The 17,801-nt window shown below is 39.9% G+C and overlaps 1 protein-coding gene across 5 annotated transcripts in view; it reads right to left on the bottom strand.

Moving 5' to 3' along the window:
• Positions 1-17,801, bottom strand: part of DCLK1 (doublecortin like kinase 1) — a 398,808-nt gene that overhangs the window by 25,876 nt on the left and 355,131 nt on the right. For all 5 annotated transcript variants that reach the window (XM_063429156.1, XM_063429163.1, XM_063429171.1 and 2 more), the window contains 2 exons: positions 17,592-17,672; positions 8,873-8,986 (listed from right to left, as the gene is read on the bottom strand). In XM_063429156.1, coding sequence (XP_063285226.1) covers positions 8,873-8,986; positions 17,592-17,672 — 195 coding nt within the window. The remainder of the gene's footprint in view (positions 1-8,872; positions 8,987-17,591; positions 17,673-17,801) is intronic.

Below are 17,801 nucleotides of genomic sequence, written 5' to 3'. Positions count from 1 at the left end.
AATGTATGTCATCAGAAAACTGGCGATATTTTAAACATGTATTTTTTCTTTGTTAAGAACTGCAATAAAGTCTGGTATAAACCCGATCCTGAGAGGGGATAATCTTAATTTCATTCATTATTAATAGCCGTCTTTGTCACGTATACACGTAAATCATATTTATATATTGTACATTTTGAAAGGATCGGGCCTGCGATCTTTCTAATGCCTTATAAAAATAAAATAATAAAAAATAAATGATACTCTTAACTGTTTCTTATTCTTTTGTAAATACTCTGAGCAAACCAGGAAGTGAATGGGACTCGTGAGCCGTTGCAGGCCCTGAGAGATTTCATTGAAAGCACTGTAAATACAATAAACACCTGTTGCTTTGTAGGGGTTTATTAGATTTGTACTGCAGTCAACAGAGGATTCCATATGCTTAATTGAGTGTTTCATATTTATTCTTTTTTAAAGTTGCCAAAATACTAGAGTATGGCAGTATTTCTTCAGACCTGAAGAAGAGAGGAAAACTCTTGAAAGCTTGTCTTTGAAATATTATGGTAGTCCAATAAAAAAGGTATCATTGCATACTGCAATACTCTGGTATTTTGGCATCTTGTCTACTGGACTAATACGGCTAATCCAATCTACACTTCTTTTTTAAATGAATACTCTGAGCATCAAAACTGCTACAGCTCACTGTAGTGGTGTGATTATGGTACCGGGAGTGCACTGGCTTCATAAGGAGTTAAACCATTTTTGAATGGTTTGAATTCTTACCTGGGGTCCACTACCAATGTTGGAGAGCCACTGCCAATGTTCCTAAGCAGGAACTTCTATTAGCCTCTCTGATCCCTGCAGTGTAGGGCTTAGCTCATTGGATGAGAGCATCAACTGATTGATCTCAGCAAATAAAAATGTTTGTTCCTGCTTAGTAACTTCTGGCTGTTTGGCATTAGTAGCGGAGTCACCCCTTACCATGTGGGGTACAGAGATCTCCTGGCAGGAAGACCATTATAGTGAGCTGTAGTGGTTATGGTGCTTGGTGTGTTCCCTTAAGCCAGAGTTAGACAACATTTGGAACTACTGATATTGTGGGCTGCATCTCCCAGAATAAAGCTGGCAATGCATCATGGGACATGTATTCCCCAACAGCTGGAGTGCCAAAGGTTGCCTATCTCTATTTTAAGCAGTCTGCATATGTGCATATAGCTGGGCACTCCTCTGCAGAACTGTAACTATAGGCAATATGTACTACATTATGTACAGAAGATTCTGGAAAGTAGTTCATATCTTTGGTTTCATGGAATAGAGAGATAGACAAGGAGTTTGGACAAATGGGCATTAATCTGGATACTTTTTGACAGAGGGTCTATCTACACCTGGAGTGTTTTTTCTATGTGATGTGTCCAGAATGGGTTACTTTGTGTTAGGCAGACAAAAGAGCTGATGCCTCCTAATAGGCATCTTGTAAACCACCTGCGATAGTATATTTTTCTAGTAAAGCAAGATGTATTTGCAAAAATGCATATTGCTGGCTTTCAGGTTGTTTTAGAAAAGTATACACACAAACATGTCTAGGGTCTAGTGATATAATGGTGATGCAAATTCCCGAATGCTCACAAAATCATACATGAGTCTAAACAAGCAATAAACCAGGAAAAACTACTATTGTTTTATGTTCTGTTGTTTTGACTGTGTTACGTTAACTGAGACACTTAACAACTATTACATAATCACATTAATTACACAAACATCATTTTCAGAATCTGAAAATGAAAAGTAATTGCAAACATGTGATGGATATAATGTACAAAAAGCAACTGTTATTCCAAATAAAACAAAATAATTAATTACAGTCTCCATTAGTTATTAGTAAATGTGAAAAATATGCAAATTAGTAAAAACCTATGTTAACATTAAGATGATGCTGCATCGATGAGCCATAATATTTTTGCTATATTTGTTAAATTTATTTTATCTTTTGATAATCATTAAAAACTTTCCATAGAAGTTAATAATGATTTGTGCTGCATTTAGCTGGTCATTAGCTGGGCATTACTTTGACCATTGCGGGGCATTTAAGCACAATATATACCATTATGCTACAAACATGACACCACGTGACCAACTCCTTAAGGTCAGTCTATTAATCTTGGAGGTGGTGCCAGCTGCATTCTTACAACATTTTGGGGGAGATTTATCAAGGCAAAAACAGGTGACTATTGTGGAGCAAAGTTCCAAACAGGGAGTAGTCACCACGGGAACCAATAGAATGTATCTCAACATTTAGAACTTTGATCCCAGAATAGCACCTTTCTTGCCTTGATACATCTCTCCCGTATCTAAATTTGGGACATCAAGAAGAATATAAAGTTTCTGCAAGTTATGTATCTGTAGAAATAAGCATTTTTTTAAATCTGTATATGCTTTCAATGCAGTGGAAACTGGTAAGGGTTTCAAATGATTGGGCGCTAGACTTAGCTGCCCACCACCTAGCTAGCCCCATGTACTGAACCCATGATCCAGTGAGATCCAGCCTCATTGAACAACATAAACCTAGAAAAAAAAAACTAGGGAACCATGTGTCCGATATATATATATATATATATATATGGAAAAAAAACAACACTTTAAATAAATGTAAATCATCATCAACATCCCAATCTTTAAATTATAAAAAATATAGGTGAAAGGAAAATAGTAGATAATAGTATTAGTGAATAAACAAAAATTGGTGTTTTTGCTGACCCACCTGCCCTTATGGATGAGCCTCTACTGTTCTAATGACATCACTAATTCAATAACATAACTAGGGATCTGAGAGCACAGGGGAATAGAGGATGTAGGTATAGGCCTGTAGGAAAAAAAAATATTTAACTCAATTCTAGACCTTGCATGGAGCCAGATAGAGAAAAGGATGATACAATCTTCCCAGTCAACATGAAAAATGGCTGAAAGCAGTCAACACTGCAATACAAAAAAAGTGGCCCTAGCAACTACATGCCAGGCTATTTAGCTTTTACAGAGTTCAATGAGGTATAGCTCAATACTTCATCTGACTTGTACAGCCAATAAATGGCATTTAATGGCATTATATTTGTTGAAATTTATATTTCTGATATTGAAATGGAATTGGTTGGAAATTTTTTTTTTTTCTAATTTATTTTTTGGCGTATGACAAATGGTCTGAGACTTCAGCTCCACTGGCTTCTATGTAAACCTAGCCCTGTGTGTGTGTTTCTGTGTGTCTCTCTGACTTTAGGTGAATGTTTGTGTTTGTGTGTATATTTTAGACAAATATTTTATATTAAAATGTATGAAGGTGAACAAGCAGAGGGGGGCGGGGGAGGAGGTGTGCCAGTAATGCACTGAACATCAATGGTGACTTGCAGAGGGAGGTTCACCATTCTGTAAAGGAGGTGTTGATGTGTGACAAGTTAACTGGCAGCCATTTTGTGCAGTACTCCTCAAGGGTCAAAAAATGCTGGGTTTTATGGGAAGATTTCTCCATTATAGATAGGTAAACAGGCAGAAATAATAATAGATAAATATATACAAACCATCTACAATAAACATATTAATATATCTAAAATATCTCACATATTTATTATCTATCTTTTGATACAGTGATATATATAGTCATATATTTATCGTAGTTATAATGTATATGTTTTACTGCATTACATTATTAGAAAGAATAACTGAATTAAAAGGAATCTATCACATTACAAGTGCATAATCTCATAAGAGCAGACATTAGGCTGTTAGAGTAGGACCTGCCGAATATGGCGTACATTGACGTTGTGGCAGGCTTATGCAGTGTATGATCATATAATGTAACTAAACTCCCGTTATTTTTGCCTAGATTAGGTGTTTTTTGAAAAAATTTATAAATTTTGTCAACATTGAAGTTGCTGTTTAGTGGATAAGTGAGTGCGCTGGATCTTGTGTATTGTAAAATCTGCATATTAGCATATAAACCTCAAGGGTCAGTTGTTAGATGTCCATTGGTAAAATAATAAAACTCTGTTAGTATTTTAGCTATCTTTTACAGGGTTATCACTAAAGTGAGAATTGTCGGGAATAAAAAAAGACAATAAAAAAATGTTGGGTATAATTTTTGTTTTCTAATTTAAGGCTAAAAGAGCAGATATGGAAGCATAACTGGCTTGGAGAATTTGTCCAGTTTTGGCTATTTTGGCCCCAAAGTTAACATTTACTTTGAATTCCCAACAATTTGTATTTTAGTAAATAAACCTGTTGGACCCAGTTGAGCAAGGAATACCAGCAATAATCACATGTTTATGTATCATTATTGGGAAGGGAAGAGAAAATATGTAGTTAATTTAGGGTCTGACAGTCAGGAATATTTAAAGAAGATGAAACTGCTCTAGATCCTACATGAGGGTTACCACATCTGACACGTTCTCACCATATACAGTTGTGCTCAAAAGTTTTCATACCCTGGCAGAAATTGGGAAATTTTGGCATTGATTTTAAAATTTAACTGATCATGCAAAAAAAAAAAAATATTTTATTGAAGGATAGTGATCATATAAAGCCACTTATTTGTACATAGTTGTTTTGGCTCCTTTTGTAAATCATAATGATAACAGAAAACACCCAAATGGCCCTGATCAAAGGTTTACATACCCTTGAATGTTTGGCCTTGTTACAGACACACAAGGTGGTAGACACAGGTTCAAAATGGCCATTAAAGCTTAATTTCCCACACCTGTGGCTTTTTAAATTGCAATTAGTGTCTGTGTATAACTAGTCAATGAGTTTGTTAGCTCTCACGTGGATGCACTGATCAGGCTAGATACTGAGGCATGTGGAGCAGAAAAGAACTGTCAAAAGACCTGCATAACAAGGTAATGGAACCTTATAAAGATGGAAAAGGATATATAAAGATACCCAAAGCCTTGAAAATGCCAGTCAGTACTGTTAAATCACTTAATAAGAAGTGGAAATACAGGCTGCTCTGGAAAAAGACAGTGTGGTTGTTTCCAGGAGCACTGTACGATGCTACTTGAACAAAAATTAGCTGCATGGTCAAGCTGCCAGAAAGAAGCCTTTAATGCAATAATGCCACAAAAACCCTGGTTACAATGTGCCCGACAACACCCTGACACACCTCACAGCTTTTGGCACACTGTAATTTGGAGTGACAAGATCAAAATAGAGCTTTATGCCTATAGTGAAAAGAATACCATCCCCACTTGGAATCATGGTGGTGGCTCACTGATGTTTTGGGGAGTGTAAGCTCTAAAGGCATAGGGAATCTTGTGAAATTGATGGCAAGATGAATGCAGCATGTTATCAGAAATTACTGGCAGACAATTTGCATTCTTCTGCACGAAGGCTGTGCATGGGACGCTCTTGGACTTTCCAGCATGACAATGACCCTAAGCACGAGACCAAGATGACCCTCCAGTTGTTACTGCAGAAAAAGGTGAAGGGTATGCAGATTTTTGAACAGGATTCATTTAATATTTTTTCTTTGTTGCCATGTTTTGTTTTCTGATTGTGCCATTCTGTTATAACCTACAGTTGAATATGAATCCCACAAGAAATAAAAGAAATGTGTTTTGCCTGCTTACTCATGTTTTCTTTAAACATTGTACCTATATTACCAATTCTCCAAGGGTATGCAAACTTTTGAAACTTATAAAAATCCCCAACAGAGTGTAGAATATATAAGCTGCCAGACAGCATCAATGTATTAATCAAAGAGGACTTCCAAAGGAACTTGCATGATAGTATAATTACATTCTATCCAGGAACATGTGAATTTAACATACTGCCTGGCAAAACTTTTCATGACTCACTCAACAGCATGAGAAAAATACTATGCCTCTTGGAGAACATAACGGATTTGGTAACCTTAGTCTACATAATACATATGAAGGTATAGAATAGATTCCCTTTAATGTCAGTGTACAGAGGTCAACAAATTTGTTGTTACTGCAGTAACCAAGACGTTCAATAAATGATATTATTAAAGTATTATATAGACAGTATCTATGAAATATACTAATATATAAATAGAAAAAGACAGAAGTTGTTTTAGTTAAAATATTTTTAAGTGCCCAATCTCTCATGTACAAGCGTGCTGGCGGTCCATTGATAAAGAGTGATTTATAAAAAAAAATTTGTTTCGGTCACTTACAGTCTTCCATGTGAGCAATGAAAACATAATACATATGAGCAATGAGCACAAGATATGCAATGTTATGTGCAAGAATAGCTGCAAGATTGGCTAGAAATCATTGGAGAGCATGCAATTAGGAAAAGCGCATTTAAAATAAATAAATTAATTTAAAAAAAAAGTAAAAAACAATGAGAACCAGTCATTTCCATGCTCAATTAAGCAATATCTGAAAAATATGCAAAATAAAAAATATAAGCATTGAAAAAAATTAAACCGCAATACCAATATACTTTAGTATAACAATCCAAACAGGGCACATACGTTATTTTTAGTATATATCTTTCTTTCATTTTTAGTATTTGTATTGTATACTTATGTTTATGTATGAAAACGAAAGAAGATCCTAATTTTATTTGGTCCCTTAAGGCTTAAACCATTACGTAGACACAGTTGTCCATCCAGAATAACCCATATCTGCTGTCAAATCTTAACACCGAAAGCTAAGCAAGACAATTAATTTGGATTCAATCAGTTTACATCACTTGGTTACTGGTTGGATGCAATAAAAAAATGTATATCTGCTAATTCCAAGAAAAAAACCAAAAAACAAATTAGTTTGATTTTTTTTTTCACTCTTGCATAACATATAATAGTTATTATAAATAAAAGCCTAGATTTAATATTGTTGGATACGTTTTCCAAATGATCTAATAATGTTGGATAAACGGTAAAATATTTTAATATTATGAAAAATAAACACAAAATGTTTTTATATATTGATGCATTTTATATATATATATGGTATGTGTTATGATATATATATGATTTTATTTTGTTGGAAAAATAATTTTAAAAGTTTATCCAAATAAATTAAATCATTTAAAAAGTTCATCTAACAATTTTAAATTGAGGCCATAGTGATAGGCAAAGCAAAAAGGCGTTCTAGTAGTGGATAACCATGGAACTGCAGATTCTTCTAAATTACAATCCTGAATATTGACTAGAGATCTTCGTAAATATAGTTCAGCAAAGTCTGCAAAGCTAAACTTAGCATGACTTGGGTGAAGGGTTAATATTTTATATAAATTTTTTTTATCTATAGTAGGTGACAATCTTTCCTTTTTTCGTAGGTCGACTGAACAATATTATGTGATGGATAGGATAAAGACTTTTCCTTACTGATATCTGTCGGCCTAATCCCAATATTATTCCTTTATTATTTTTACGCATATGTGGACTGGCTGTTTGTAAATCAATATCTACTCAAACTCTCTCTATTTGGAGACTAGTAATGAGTTCTCATATTTGTCAGCATAAATGTATGTGTGATTATCTTTTATGGTATATACATCAAGTTAAGGTTTAGCTTTCTGTGCAATGTGTTTATTATTTTGATTGCAGGTGTATTATAGCTAACCCCAGCTTAGAATATCTTTATTGTACACAAATGTTCTTTTTTTCTGCAGCCGATTTGTACATTGCTATTCTTTTATAAAAAAAAAAGTTAACAATTGTGGGATTTCTTAGATTTATCATTAGAGTTCTCCTTAAATACATTGCTCTAGAATGTTGCGTAACGCTTTGCTAAAATATGCTTACCACCATTTGTTAATTATGTATAGTACAATTTGCAGTTATATGTTGACGCACAGTTGACATACACATAACATATATTTTAAAACAAATCTATCATTTCTATCTATCAGTTTTATAATTAAGCTATCCTTGTGTTATTTTCTGTGTAAGCTCTCCCGCTGTATAAAAGTAGTCATTTTCTGTATCATACTCATCAGTTACCCTATTATTTCACATACGCAGCTAATTTTTTATTGATATTTTCTCAAGACCCACCATAAACATCTGGAAGTATTAACCCCATCAAAAAGTATTTTTCCTATTTATAGTATATACGCTTTGTGTGCATTATTATGCATTTGGAAACAATATCATTTTATTTTTATTATGACTTGTAGTTAAGTGATTATAGCAGGCTCCCCCAAACTCCGGCCCTCCAGATGTTGCTGAACTACAACTCCCATGATTCTCAGCCTATCTATTTCATTCATAGAATCATGGGAGTTGTGATTCAGCAACCTCTGGATGGCCGGAGTTTGGGGAAGCCTGGATTATAGGATGTCCGCTAAATATTATTTGTTTGTTTACTTGCAATCTACCCTAATTTACAGATATTGGGTAAATTAATTGTCACTGAGATACAATATCTGATTATTTAGTTTAGAGATACTGACCACCCATTTATTCTCTATAGGTACCTGACAAATTCCTGTCTCTAGTAATTATGAGAACGTTTGCTGAGATATAAAACAGAATAATTAATTATTTTAATTAATTATTTTTGAAAGCCAGATAAAATTGATAATCCCAGACTCTGTAATTTAAATGATTAAACAGCAACATTTAAACAATATATCAGTTGAATAAGGGTGATACACACACACAAAAAAAGAGGCTGCTACATTGCAGTTGTGATGAGAACATACTACAGGTCTGATTTAAATTATAAGTTAGATTGGAGTTAATTCCACATTTTATCTAATACAGACTTGAACTCTACATTTGGCTCTAATAATAAGGCCAGTGTGGCAATTCTGTTTTCAAGACAGTAGGCCATAAAACACTTTGACATTTGTTGACATGTTAAAAAAATATATATCTTGATAATATTATTCAGTGATTTTCACAGTTTGACAAAATAGCAAACAATATACTTACTGCTATAACAGAGACTCCAGCTGAGGTGCTATTGGGTTTGGGGCCAGTGTTGAAATGTTTCTTTATTTTCCCAGCCACAGACAGTGGATACTCATTCTCAGGCAAACCATCATCCTGCAGGAAAGAAAAATAAATATTAAATACATTTATTAAATAATTATGTTGTTTGGTGCAGGTGAATATTTCTAGGATAAATTAGGGCTTGTGTTTATTCTACCAGCTGATTTCCATGAAAAAAGGACATATTTCATCCCATGAGCACTTGGCTTATATTTTTTTATTTCTCCAATATGAATGTTATATTATGTTATATGCCTTTTCATTCTATCTTGGAAGATGTATACATTTTGCAGGTTGGGTAAAGCTGTATATTATGTGCTGTACTTGTCTCCTGTGTGTTCGCACAAAGTGACTTCACATTTTAGGAATCTGAAGCTCCTCTTACATTATTAAAGTGACACCAAAACAACTTTAGCTTAATGAAGCAGTTTTGGTGTATAGATCATGCCCTTGCAGTGTCACTGCTCAATTATCTTCCATTTAGGAGTTAAATCACTTTGTTTTTGCAGCCCTAGTCACACCTTCCTGCATGTGACATGTGCACAACATTCCTAAACACTTCCTATAAAGAAAGATCTAATGTTTAAACTTCCTTTATTGCAAATCCTGTTCTGTCAATAGACTTTTTTTTTTTTTTTTGAATTTGACAATTTTTATTTTTACAGTATAAAGTAGGCAGGGATGGGGTACAGAAGGGAAGAGGGGGGGGGGGGGGGGGTCAGTGATTTGCATAAGGTAATCAGTGGGATACATGAATTACTTTGGTTTGGAGTTAGCATAATATATTCCTGGTTTCACAGATAGCATGGTGCATAGCATAACGAATCGTCTAGTAACCATAGTTCGGATTACACATTGTCACACGGCAGAATCGTGGGGAATTGGATACAGAAAGGAAGGAATTGGTACAGGGATCAGTATGAGATGGGTAATGTGAAGCAACATTAAGCATCAATATCTGTTTACAGGGATTCAACATGTCACATATTTAACTGGGCAGGTGATGCAGTACGCTTTGAGACATATAAGGACACATAAAAACGTATAAAAATCGTGGTAGGGCTCGGTATCTTGGGCCCTGGGAGGGGTGCTGTTGGGGGCTTCTCTACAGGTGGAGTAGTTGGTGGGCGTAGTGCTATGAAGAGAGGCGGGAGGTAGGCCTGTTTTCATCAGGCGTGTATGGTAGGTAGAGTCGAGGGTAGCATGTAGGCTTGGGTGTCTCAACAAATTTGCACCCGAGGGTCCTCCGTGAGTGCGTTATGTAGGCATACTATTATGGCAGTATGGGGTGCCTACTTTTGAGGGAATGTTCGGGCGGTGCCAGTTTGGCTGGCTGACTGGTTTGGTGCGGGCCTTGGTTTGGTAATGTCCCATTGGTTCCATGCTTCAACCCAGTAGGGTTTACCCCGTTGCGTTTTTCTCGCCAGAAGTTCGTATGTTTTGGTATATTCAATTGCTGTTATGCATTGTTGGAGTGTGGGGGGGGCAGTGTGTTTCCATCGCCTGCTAATGGTAGCAAGGGCTGCTATGACAATGTGATATAGTAAGTATCGTATGTGCATGTGTGGTGCCTGTGGAAGTAGTAGGAGCAAAAGTGTTTCTGGCGTGGTTGGGAGGCGTACTCCTGTACATTGAGTTATTAGTGTTAGTGTTTGGGTCCAGAAGTGTTGGAGAGATGGGCAATTCCACCAGATGTGGATCATAGTCCCTTTATTCGTTGTACATCTCCAGCAAGTATCTGTTGTGCCTGGAACACTGTGTTTTAGCCTTGTGGGTACTAGGTACCATCTGTACAATATTTTGCGAGACAGTTCCATATGAGTAGTAGAAAGGGTCATACGTTTGTTGGCGCGGTAGATGGTTTGCCAATGTTCTGTGGTAAGTTTACGACCTATGTCCTGTTCCCATGCCTTTACGAAGGAGGGCGGTTTGATCAGCATGCGTGTGTGATCTGAGGCATATATTATGGAGATAAGCTTCGTTGCAGGTTTCAGTCTCATGCAAATATTGAGAATTGTCGTCCAGTATGCGTTTATTGGGTGCGATGATGTAGGTGTTGGTTGGGCAAGTATCCAGGATCTTAGTTGTCTATAGGGAAAGGTTGCTGTGCCCGATAGTAGGAATTCAGTTTGGAGGTCTGGTAGTGGTTTAAGTTTGTTATCTCGCATGATTTGGGAGAGGGTGTATATGCCATGTCTTTTCCAAAGGGCGTGATTGAAGTCTGGTATAAGGACTTGGAATGCATCCAATGGCAGTGCTGGATTGAGTGTTGTAATTGGTCCCATTTTATTCCTGTGCGCGTCCCAAACTGAGAGGGTCAGTGCAGTCGTGGGCAGGAGTTCCGAGGGCTTTGGCCTGTGTGATTTCGGTAGCCATGCGAGGGTCGTGAGAGACAGCCCGTGGGCGTGGTTCTTTTCTATTTCAGCCCACTGGGTTAGTTCCTGTCGGTGGGAGATTGTCACTAAGGGGGCTATGAGTGCAGCCCTGTAGTACCCTATGACGTCGGGGAGGCCCATGCCACCATGGATTGGTGGCCTATATAGCGTCGCTTTGGCCACTCTTGGCTTTTTGTAGTCCCAGATGTAGTCATTCAGGGACTTTTGTAGGTCTGCTAGGTAGGTTTTCGGTAGTTGGATTGGGAGGGTTCGGAATAGGTATTGGATCTTCGGCATGATTACCATCTTCACCGATGCTATGCGGCCTGTCCACGAGATGTATTTGCCTTTCCATCCTTGTAGGGTATTCTGGATTTCTGTCTTCAGCGTAATATAGTTTGCTTTGTATAGTGCGGTCGTCTTGGGAGTAAATTTGATTCCTAAGAATTTGATGTGGTCCTTCCTCCAGTCATAAGCAAAGTCTCTTTGCAGGGTCGTCAGATCTGTGTGCGAAATGTTTATGCCCATTGCTAGGGTCTTAGTGAGGTTTAGTTTATAATAAGAGCATTTACTATATTGGGAGAGGATCTTGTGAAAGTTTGGTAGGGAGATGTGTGGATTCACGAGGGTGAGGAGAATGTCATCTGCAAACAGGGACATCTTGTATTCCCTTCCCTCCACTTTGACCCCATGAATGGCCGGGTGTTTGCGTATAAGATGGGCGAGGGGTTCTAGTGCTAGAATGTATAACAGCGGGGAGAGCGGGCATCCCTGCCTAGAGCCATTGGAGATGTCAAATGGTTTGGAGATGAAACCCCCGTTCACTACCCGGGCCGTTGGCGAGGAGTACAGAGCTTTCACTAGTGATAGGAACTGGTCGGGGAAATTGAATTTTTTTAGGACCGCCAGTAGAAATGGCCAGTGTAGCCTATCAAAGGCCTTTTCTGCATCTAATGAGAGGAAGACCCCAGCTAGTTGGTTGCGTTGCATTTTGTATATTAGATTTAGGGTTTTCCTGGTGCCATCTGCCCCCTGTCGGCCCCCCACAAAGCCCACCTGGTCATCACCTATGATTGTGGGAATTATGTGCGTTAGTCTGTTTGAAAAGATTTTCGCCAGTATTTTAACATCTGTATTTAACAGAGATATAGGCCTTAGATTTTGGCATTGGTTGGGTGGCTTCCCCGGTTTAGGGAGGGTGGCAACGTGTGCCATTAGCATCTCCTTTGGCAGTTTCCCCGTCAGTAGAGCATGGTGGAAAAGTCTCTGTAAATAGGGGGAAATGTAGGAGGCAAACTGTTTATAGTGGAGGTTAGTCAGTCCGTCTGGGCCTGGGGACTTTCCTAGAGGGAGGGAGTTGATAGTGTCTGTAATTTCTGCTAATGTTATGGGATTCGTGAGAGAGGACTGTTGTTCTGTTGTGAGGGTGGGTAACTGTGTCGATGAGAGAAAGTCATCTATCTCTTGTGATTCAGGTTGGTGGAGTGATGGGTCTGTTTTGAGATTATAAAGGGAGTGGTAAAAGTCCGCCATTGTATCATTGATGTCTTGTGGATTATGGATTTTGGTACCTGCATGGTTAATTAGGTATGGGATTTTGGATTGCGCCTGTCGTCGCCGGAGCATGAGGGCTAGGTGTTTTCCTGCTCTATTGCCTTGGGTGTAGGAAGTTAATTTTAGTTTATTGAGGATGTAGGCTGTCTTTTCAAGCGCCCGAACATTGAGTTGTTTAGTGATGTCTTGAATGGACTCTGCAAGTACTTCTGAAGGGTGCAGGAGGTGCTTTGCAGTCACATCCCTCAAGTTCTTAAGTAAGTCTATGTAGGACTGGTGGCGTTGGCGGTGGAGAAAGGATGCTCGGCTAATTAGGAGGCCTCTAATAACTGGTTTATGGGCCTGCCAGGTGGATAGTATTGAGGTGTCCGGTGTGTCATTTAGTCGGAAGTAATTTTCTAGGTCTTCACCCAATTTAGTTGTGAATGATTTGTCACAGAGCAGAGTGTCATTGAGACGCCATGGTGGTTTTCCTCTGTGTTGATATTTGTTGTGCATGGATAATGTCACTGGCGCATGATCGGACCATACTATGTTGCCAATTGTACAGTCTTCTATTTGTGGGAGTAGTGTGCCAGAGACAAGTATATGATCAATCCGGGAGTATGTTTTGTGTGGTTGCGAGAAGAACGTGTATTCTCTAGCAGCGGGGTGCATGGTCCGCCATACGTCATAGAGGCCATATTCTTGTGTTAGTTTTACTAGGGCTTTGTTTGTATTTTTCAGTGTAAGATGTCTAGTGGAATCACGGGGTATCGTGGAGTCTATTCGTGAGTCCATGGTGTGGTTCAGGTCTCCACAGATAATTACGGGTGTTGTTACCTCAGGCATTGTTTTGATAAGGACTTTGTGCAGAAAATCGCGCTGGTGATCATTGGGGCTATAGAGGCATACAAGGAGGATCGGGTTGTTATTGATTATGCATTGCAAGATTACAAATCTGCCTTGGCTGTCAATCTGGACACGGAGGGGTTCCACCGTTAGGGAGTTGTGGAAGAGAATTGAGACCCCTCTGGATTTCGAGGAATGTGTTGCATGGTATTGTATCGGGAAGTCCCTTGTAGCGAACGTAGGGATGCGATTAGTGACAAAGTGAGTTTCTTGCACACAGACTATGTCTGCCTTGATGCGTTTCACGTCCTCCAAAAGTAGTCTTCGTTTGTGGGGGGTATTGAGGCCTTTGGTGTTATGTGAGTAAATGAGCATGGTATCGGTATTGTGCTTGTTAGCAAGTGTGGTACAGTGATGTGTCTCCGGTAAGGGAGGGGCTAAACTGCCAGTGGTAACTGTTCGTCAGGGGAGTGTAGGGGGTGGGGAGGAGAGGGAAGAAAGTAGAGGGTATGTACAAGTGACCTATAGGTCTGGTACCGTAGTCGTACCTTGGGGGTTTGGAAATTGTCTTCCAAGTGGGTGGCTAATCGGGCTCCAATTGTAATGGTTGCAGAAGCTGAACCGTCAGCTGAAGGTAGAAACATAAACATTATAACATTTGAACATTTTTAGAACCATATTATCCTAAGTGCAGGAGGTATGCAAGCAATAACCATATCAGTATACATTTCTGTGGTGGTGACATAGAAGGCACGGTGATAACATTACACAATTTCATCATGAAATCCTGTGACCATAAGTGTAACAGTGAGCCATTAATCCCGTTTGCCCCATGAGCACGGTCTGGGGTAGATCTTGTCTAGGTCTCATTAACGATATAAAGGAAGCATGCCGGGGTATTTATACTATAACCTGATTAGCTAGTTATCAGCAACGTACGCGTGGTGGTGGCAACAGCGGAGTGCAGCCCTGAGGTGTACGCTTTACAGCTAGTCATGTAATTGTCATCTATCCCGATGTCCATACAACATGGGGGGCCGTTTTAAAGTGTGTAGGCCTGAGGTCCCTGGTTACAATCGCATCAGCGATGGGCGCCTAGGCATGTCCACATAGGGGGTTCGTTAGTGCCCACAGGGTAGTACTCAGTGGGGGACCTATACAAGTGCTAACGGCAGGGGTGTTGGCAGTATGTGCATCTGATATATGAATTAAACCTGACGGCATAACATAGGTGTGCCCCACAGGGTCACTCGCTGGGGGATATAGACACCTGTGACATGATTTATTATACGGCATACGGGTCAGGGGAGCAGGCTGCAGCGTATACACTTCGCTTCCATGCTGCGATCAGTGGGGTAAAATTGTGAGTTTCACGAGTGTCACCTTATTTGAACATACATATAACAACATAACAGTGATGTACATATATCAATACTTGCAGTGGTCTGTCCTCAGATATATGATCAGTTCCTAGGTTCATGCGTAGAGAATTCAGTCTCTATTAGTTTTGCGGCTTGACCCAGGGGAATTTGGCTGCTTTCCCGCGATAGGGACATTTTGGAGATCCCAGCTGGCGAGCAAATGCTTTCCTTCATCAGGGTTCCGTATCAGGAACGTCTTCCCATTCTTGGTGAGTATAATCTTCGTGGGGAAGCCCCACCTGTAGCGGATGCCGTGGGTTCGTAGCTCCGTGGTGATCTGAAGGAAATCTCGTCTGCGCCGAAGGGTGGCCGCTGAGATGTCCGCCATGATGCGTACTGAGGGGAAGTCTTCATGGTTGCCAGCTTTGCTGCGGTGTGTTCGGAGAATAAGCTCTTTGATATGGTAGTAGTGTGCCCGCAAGAGGACGTCACGGGGTATGGAATCAGGTAAATGGTTTGGTTTTGCGACCCGGTGAACTCTGTCGACGAGCAGCATGTCAGCCGGGATATCTGGGGCATAAGCGCGGAGCAGGCTCTGTACATAGACCGGGAGGTCATCAGGAAGGATGGTCTCCGGTACGCCCCGCAGACGCAAGTTGTTCCTCCTAGCTCTGTCTTCCTGATCCGCCATCCTTGTCTCCATTTGCGACATTTGGCATTGCAAGGCTTGTAATTGTTGTGATATATCCCCATGCGCAGAGGAGAGGTTTTCACAGTGCTGCTCCACCAGAGTAGTTCTTGCTGAGAGGTCCCTCACATCTGCCCTGATCTGTTCTGCAGTTGTTTGCCAGCTATTAATTAGTTTTGAAGCCATGCTCTCCATAGCTTGTTCAAAATACCTTTGTGTGAGGCATGCAGCAGGCTGGGAGGTCTCCCGGTCTGTGTGAGGCATCGTGGTGTCGGAGTCTTCGGCGCCATCTTGTGTAACTGCCTGCGCGGTCTCAAGAGCAGGCTGCGATTTTTGGCTGAAGAAGAGCAGTCTTTCTGCTTTTGCGGTAGATTTTTTTGTTTTGGAGCTGGCCATCGCGGCGGTAAGTGTTTGGGCCGGGTTAGCGTGTGTCTGAACGGGTTCAGCAGTGTATATAGCCGGTTTTAGGGAGCCCTTGTGCCGGAGCGAGTTCACAGAGCAGCCATCTCGTTCGGCGGTTAGCCACGCCCCCCCCTGTCAATAGACTTTTAGGGCCTGCAGGAGCCTCCTGTGTGTGATTAAAATTCAATTTACAAAACAGGAGATAAAAAAACTTCTAAAGTTGATTTCTGATTGAAAATTAAACCAATTTTTCATGCAGGCTGTGTCAGTCACAGCCAGAGGTGGTGTGACTAGGGCGGCATAAATAGAAATAAAATGATTAAAGGGAAACTCCAGTGCCAGGAAAACAATCCGTTTTCCTGGCACTGGAGGGTCCCTCTCCCTCCCACCCCCCAATCCCCAGTTGCTGAAGGGGTGAAAACCCCTTCAGTCACTTACCAGGGGCAGCGACAGGTCCCACGTCGCTGCTTCCTCCTCCCCCGCCGCTCCTCCTTCTGGTTACGTCGGCCGGTGGGCGAGACTGATCTCGCCCGCCGGCCGTGGAGACCTAATGCGCATGCGCGGCAATGCCGCGCATGCGCATTAGCGCACCCCATAGGAAAGCATTGAAAATGAATTTCAATGCTTCCCTATGGGGAATAGAGCGACGCTGGAGGTCCTCACACAGCGTGAGGACGTCCAGCGACGCTCTAGCACAGAAAACCTGTGCTATGAAGCAGGAAGTGTCCTCTAGTGGCTGTCTAATAGACAGCCACTAGGGGAGGACTTAACCCTGCAAGGTAATTATTGCAGTTTTAAAAAAACTGCAATAATTACACTTGCAGGGTTAAGGGTAGTGGGAGTTGGCACCCAGACCACTCCAATGAGCAGAAGTGGTCTGGGTGCCTGGAGTGTCCCTTTAATCTTTTAAATGGCAGAGAGCTGAGGAGCAATACTGCAGAGGCATGATCTATGCACAAAAACTGGTGCCTTATTTGCTTGTTATATAGTTTACCTCTAATTATAAAAATACATGGCCCTCATTTTTTGTTCCTTTTGTAGTTTATAACAGGCATTTATTGATCACAGACATTTAACTCTTAAATGTTGCACTTGATTTTAATTTATTATGATATTATATTAGTCCAATCAATTATTCTATATCTGTTTCAGGTTAATAATACATATTAAAAAAAAAATAGGGTTACAAACCCAGCCTAACCTGAAAAAAACTCAGACTCTTCATTTGCTCTAAGCACTTTTTCAATAAGTTGGTAGTATGATTGTACTCCTAAAGCAAAATAATTGGCTGATTTCCCAATACATATTGCTCATAGATTATAGATAATTTATAGAAACACCTTCTTAATGCAGGTGTATGAAAAGGAAAGGTTACCATTTCAGGATTATATAATGAAGTCAAAATATTTCTATCAATGCAATCAATCTGTGAAAAGCTTTTTACTTACGTTGACCCATGGATGTTCAAGAACCTGCAGAGCAGAGAATCGCTGATCAACATCAACCTGTAGCATCATGGTGATAAGTTCCTACAAAAATACCAGAAAAGTGGATTCCATTCAGAATGAGGAAAAACATTCTAATACACATGTGAAGATTTATGAACAAATAAGCTATCAGTCAAAGAAAAAACTCTGACCAATAGTTGAGGAGGGGTT

The sequence above is a fragment of the Pelobates fuscus genome, chromosome 1 (assembly GCF_036172605.1).
Source record: "Pelobates fuscus isolate aPelFus1 chromosome 1, aPelFus1.pri, whole genome shotgun sequence".
Classification (NCBI taxonomy): domain Eukaryota; kingdom Metazoa; phylum Chordata; class Amphibia; order Anura; family Pelobatidae; genus Pelobates; species Pelobates fuscus.
This window is presented reverse-complemented; position numbering and strand designations above follow the sequence as displayed.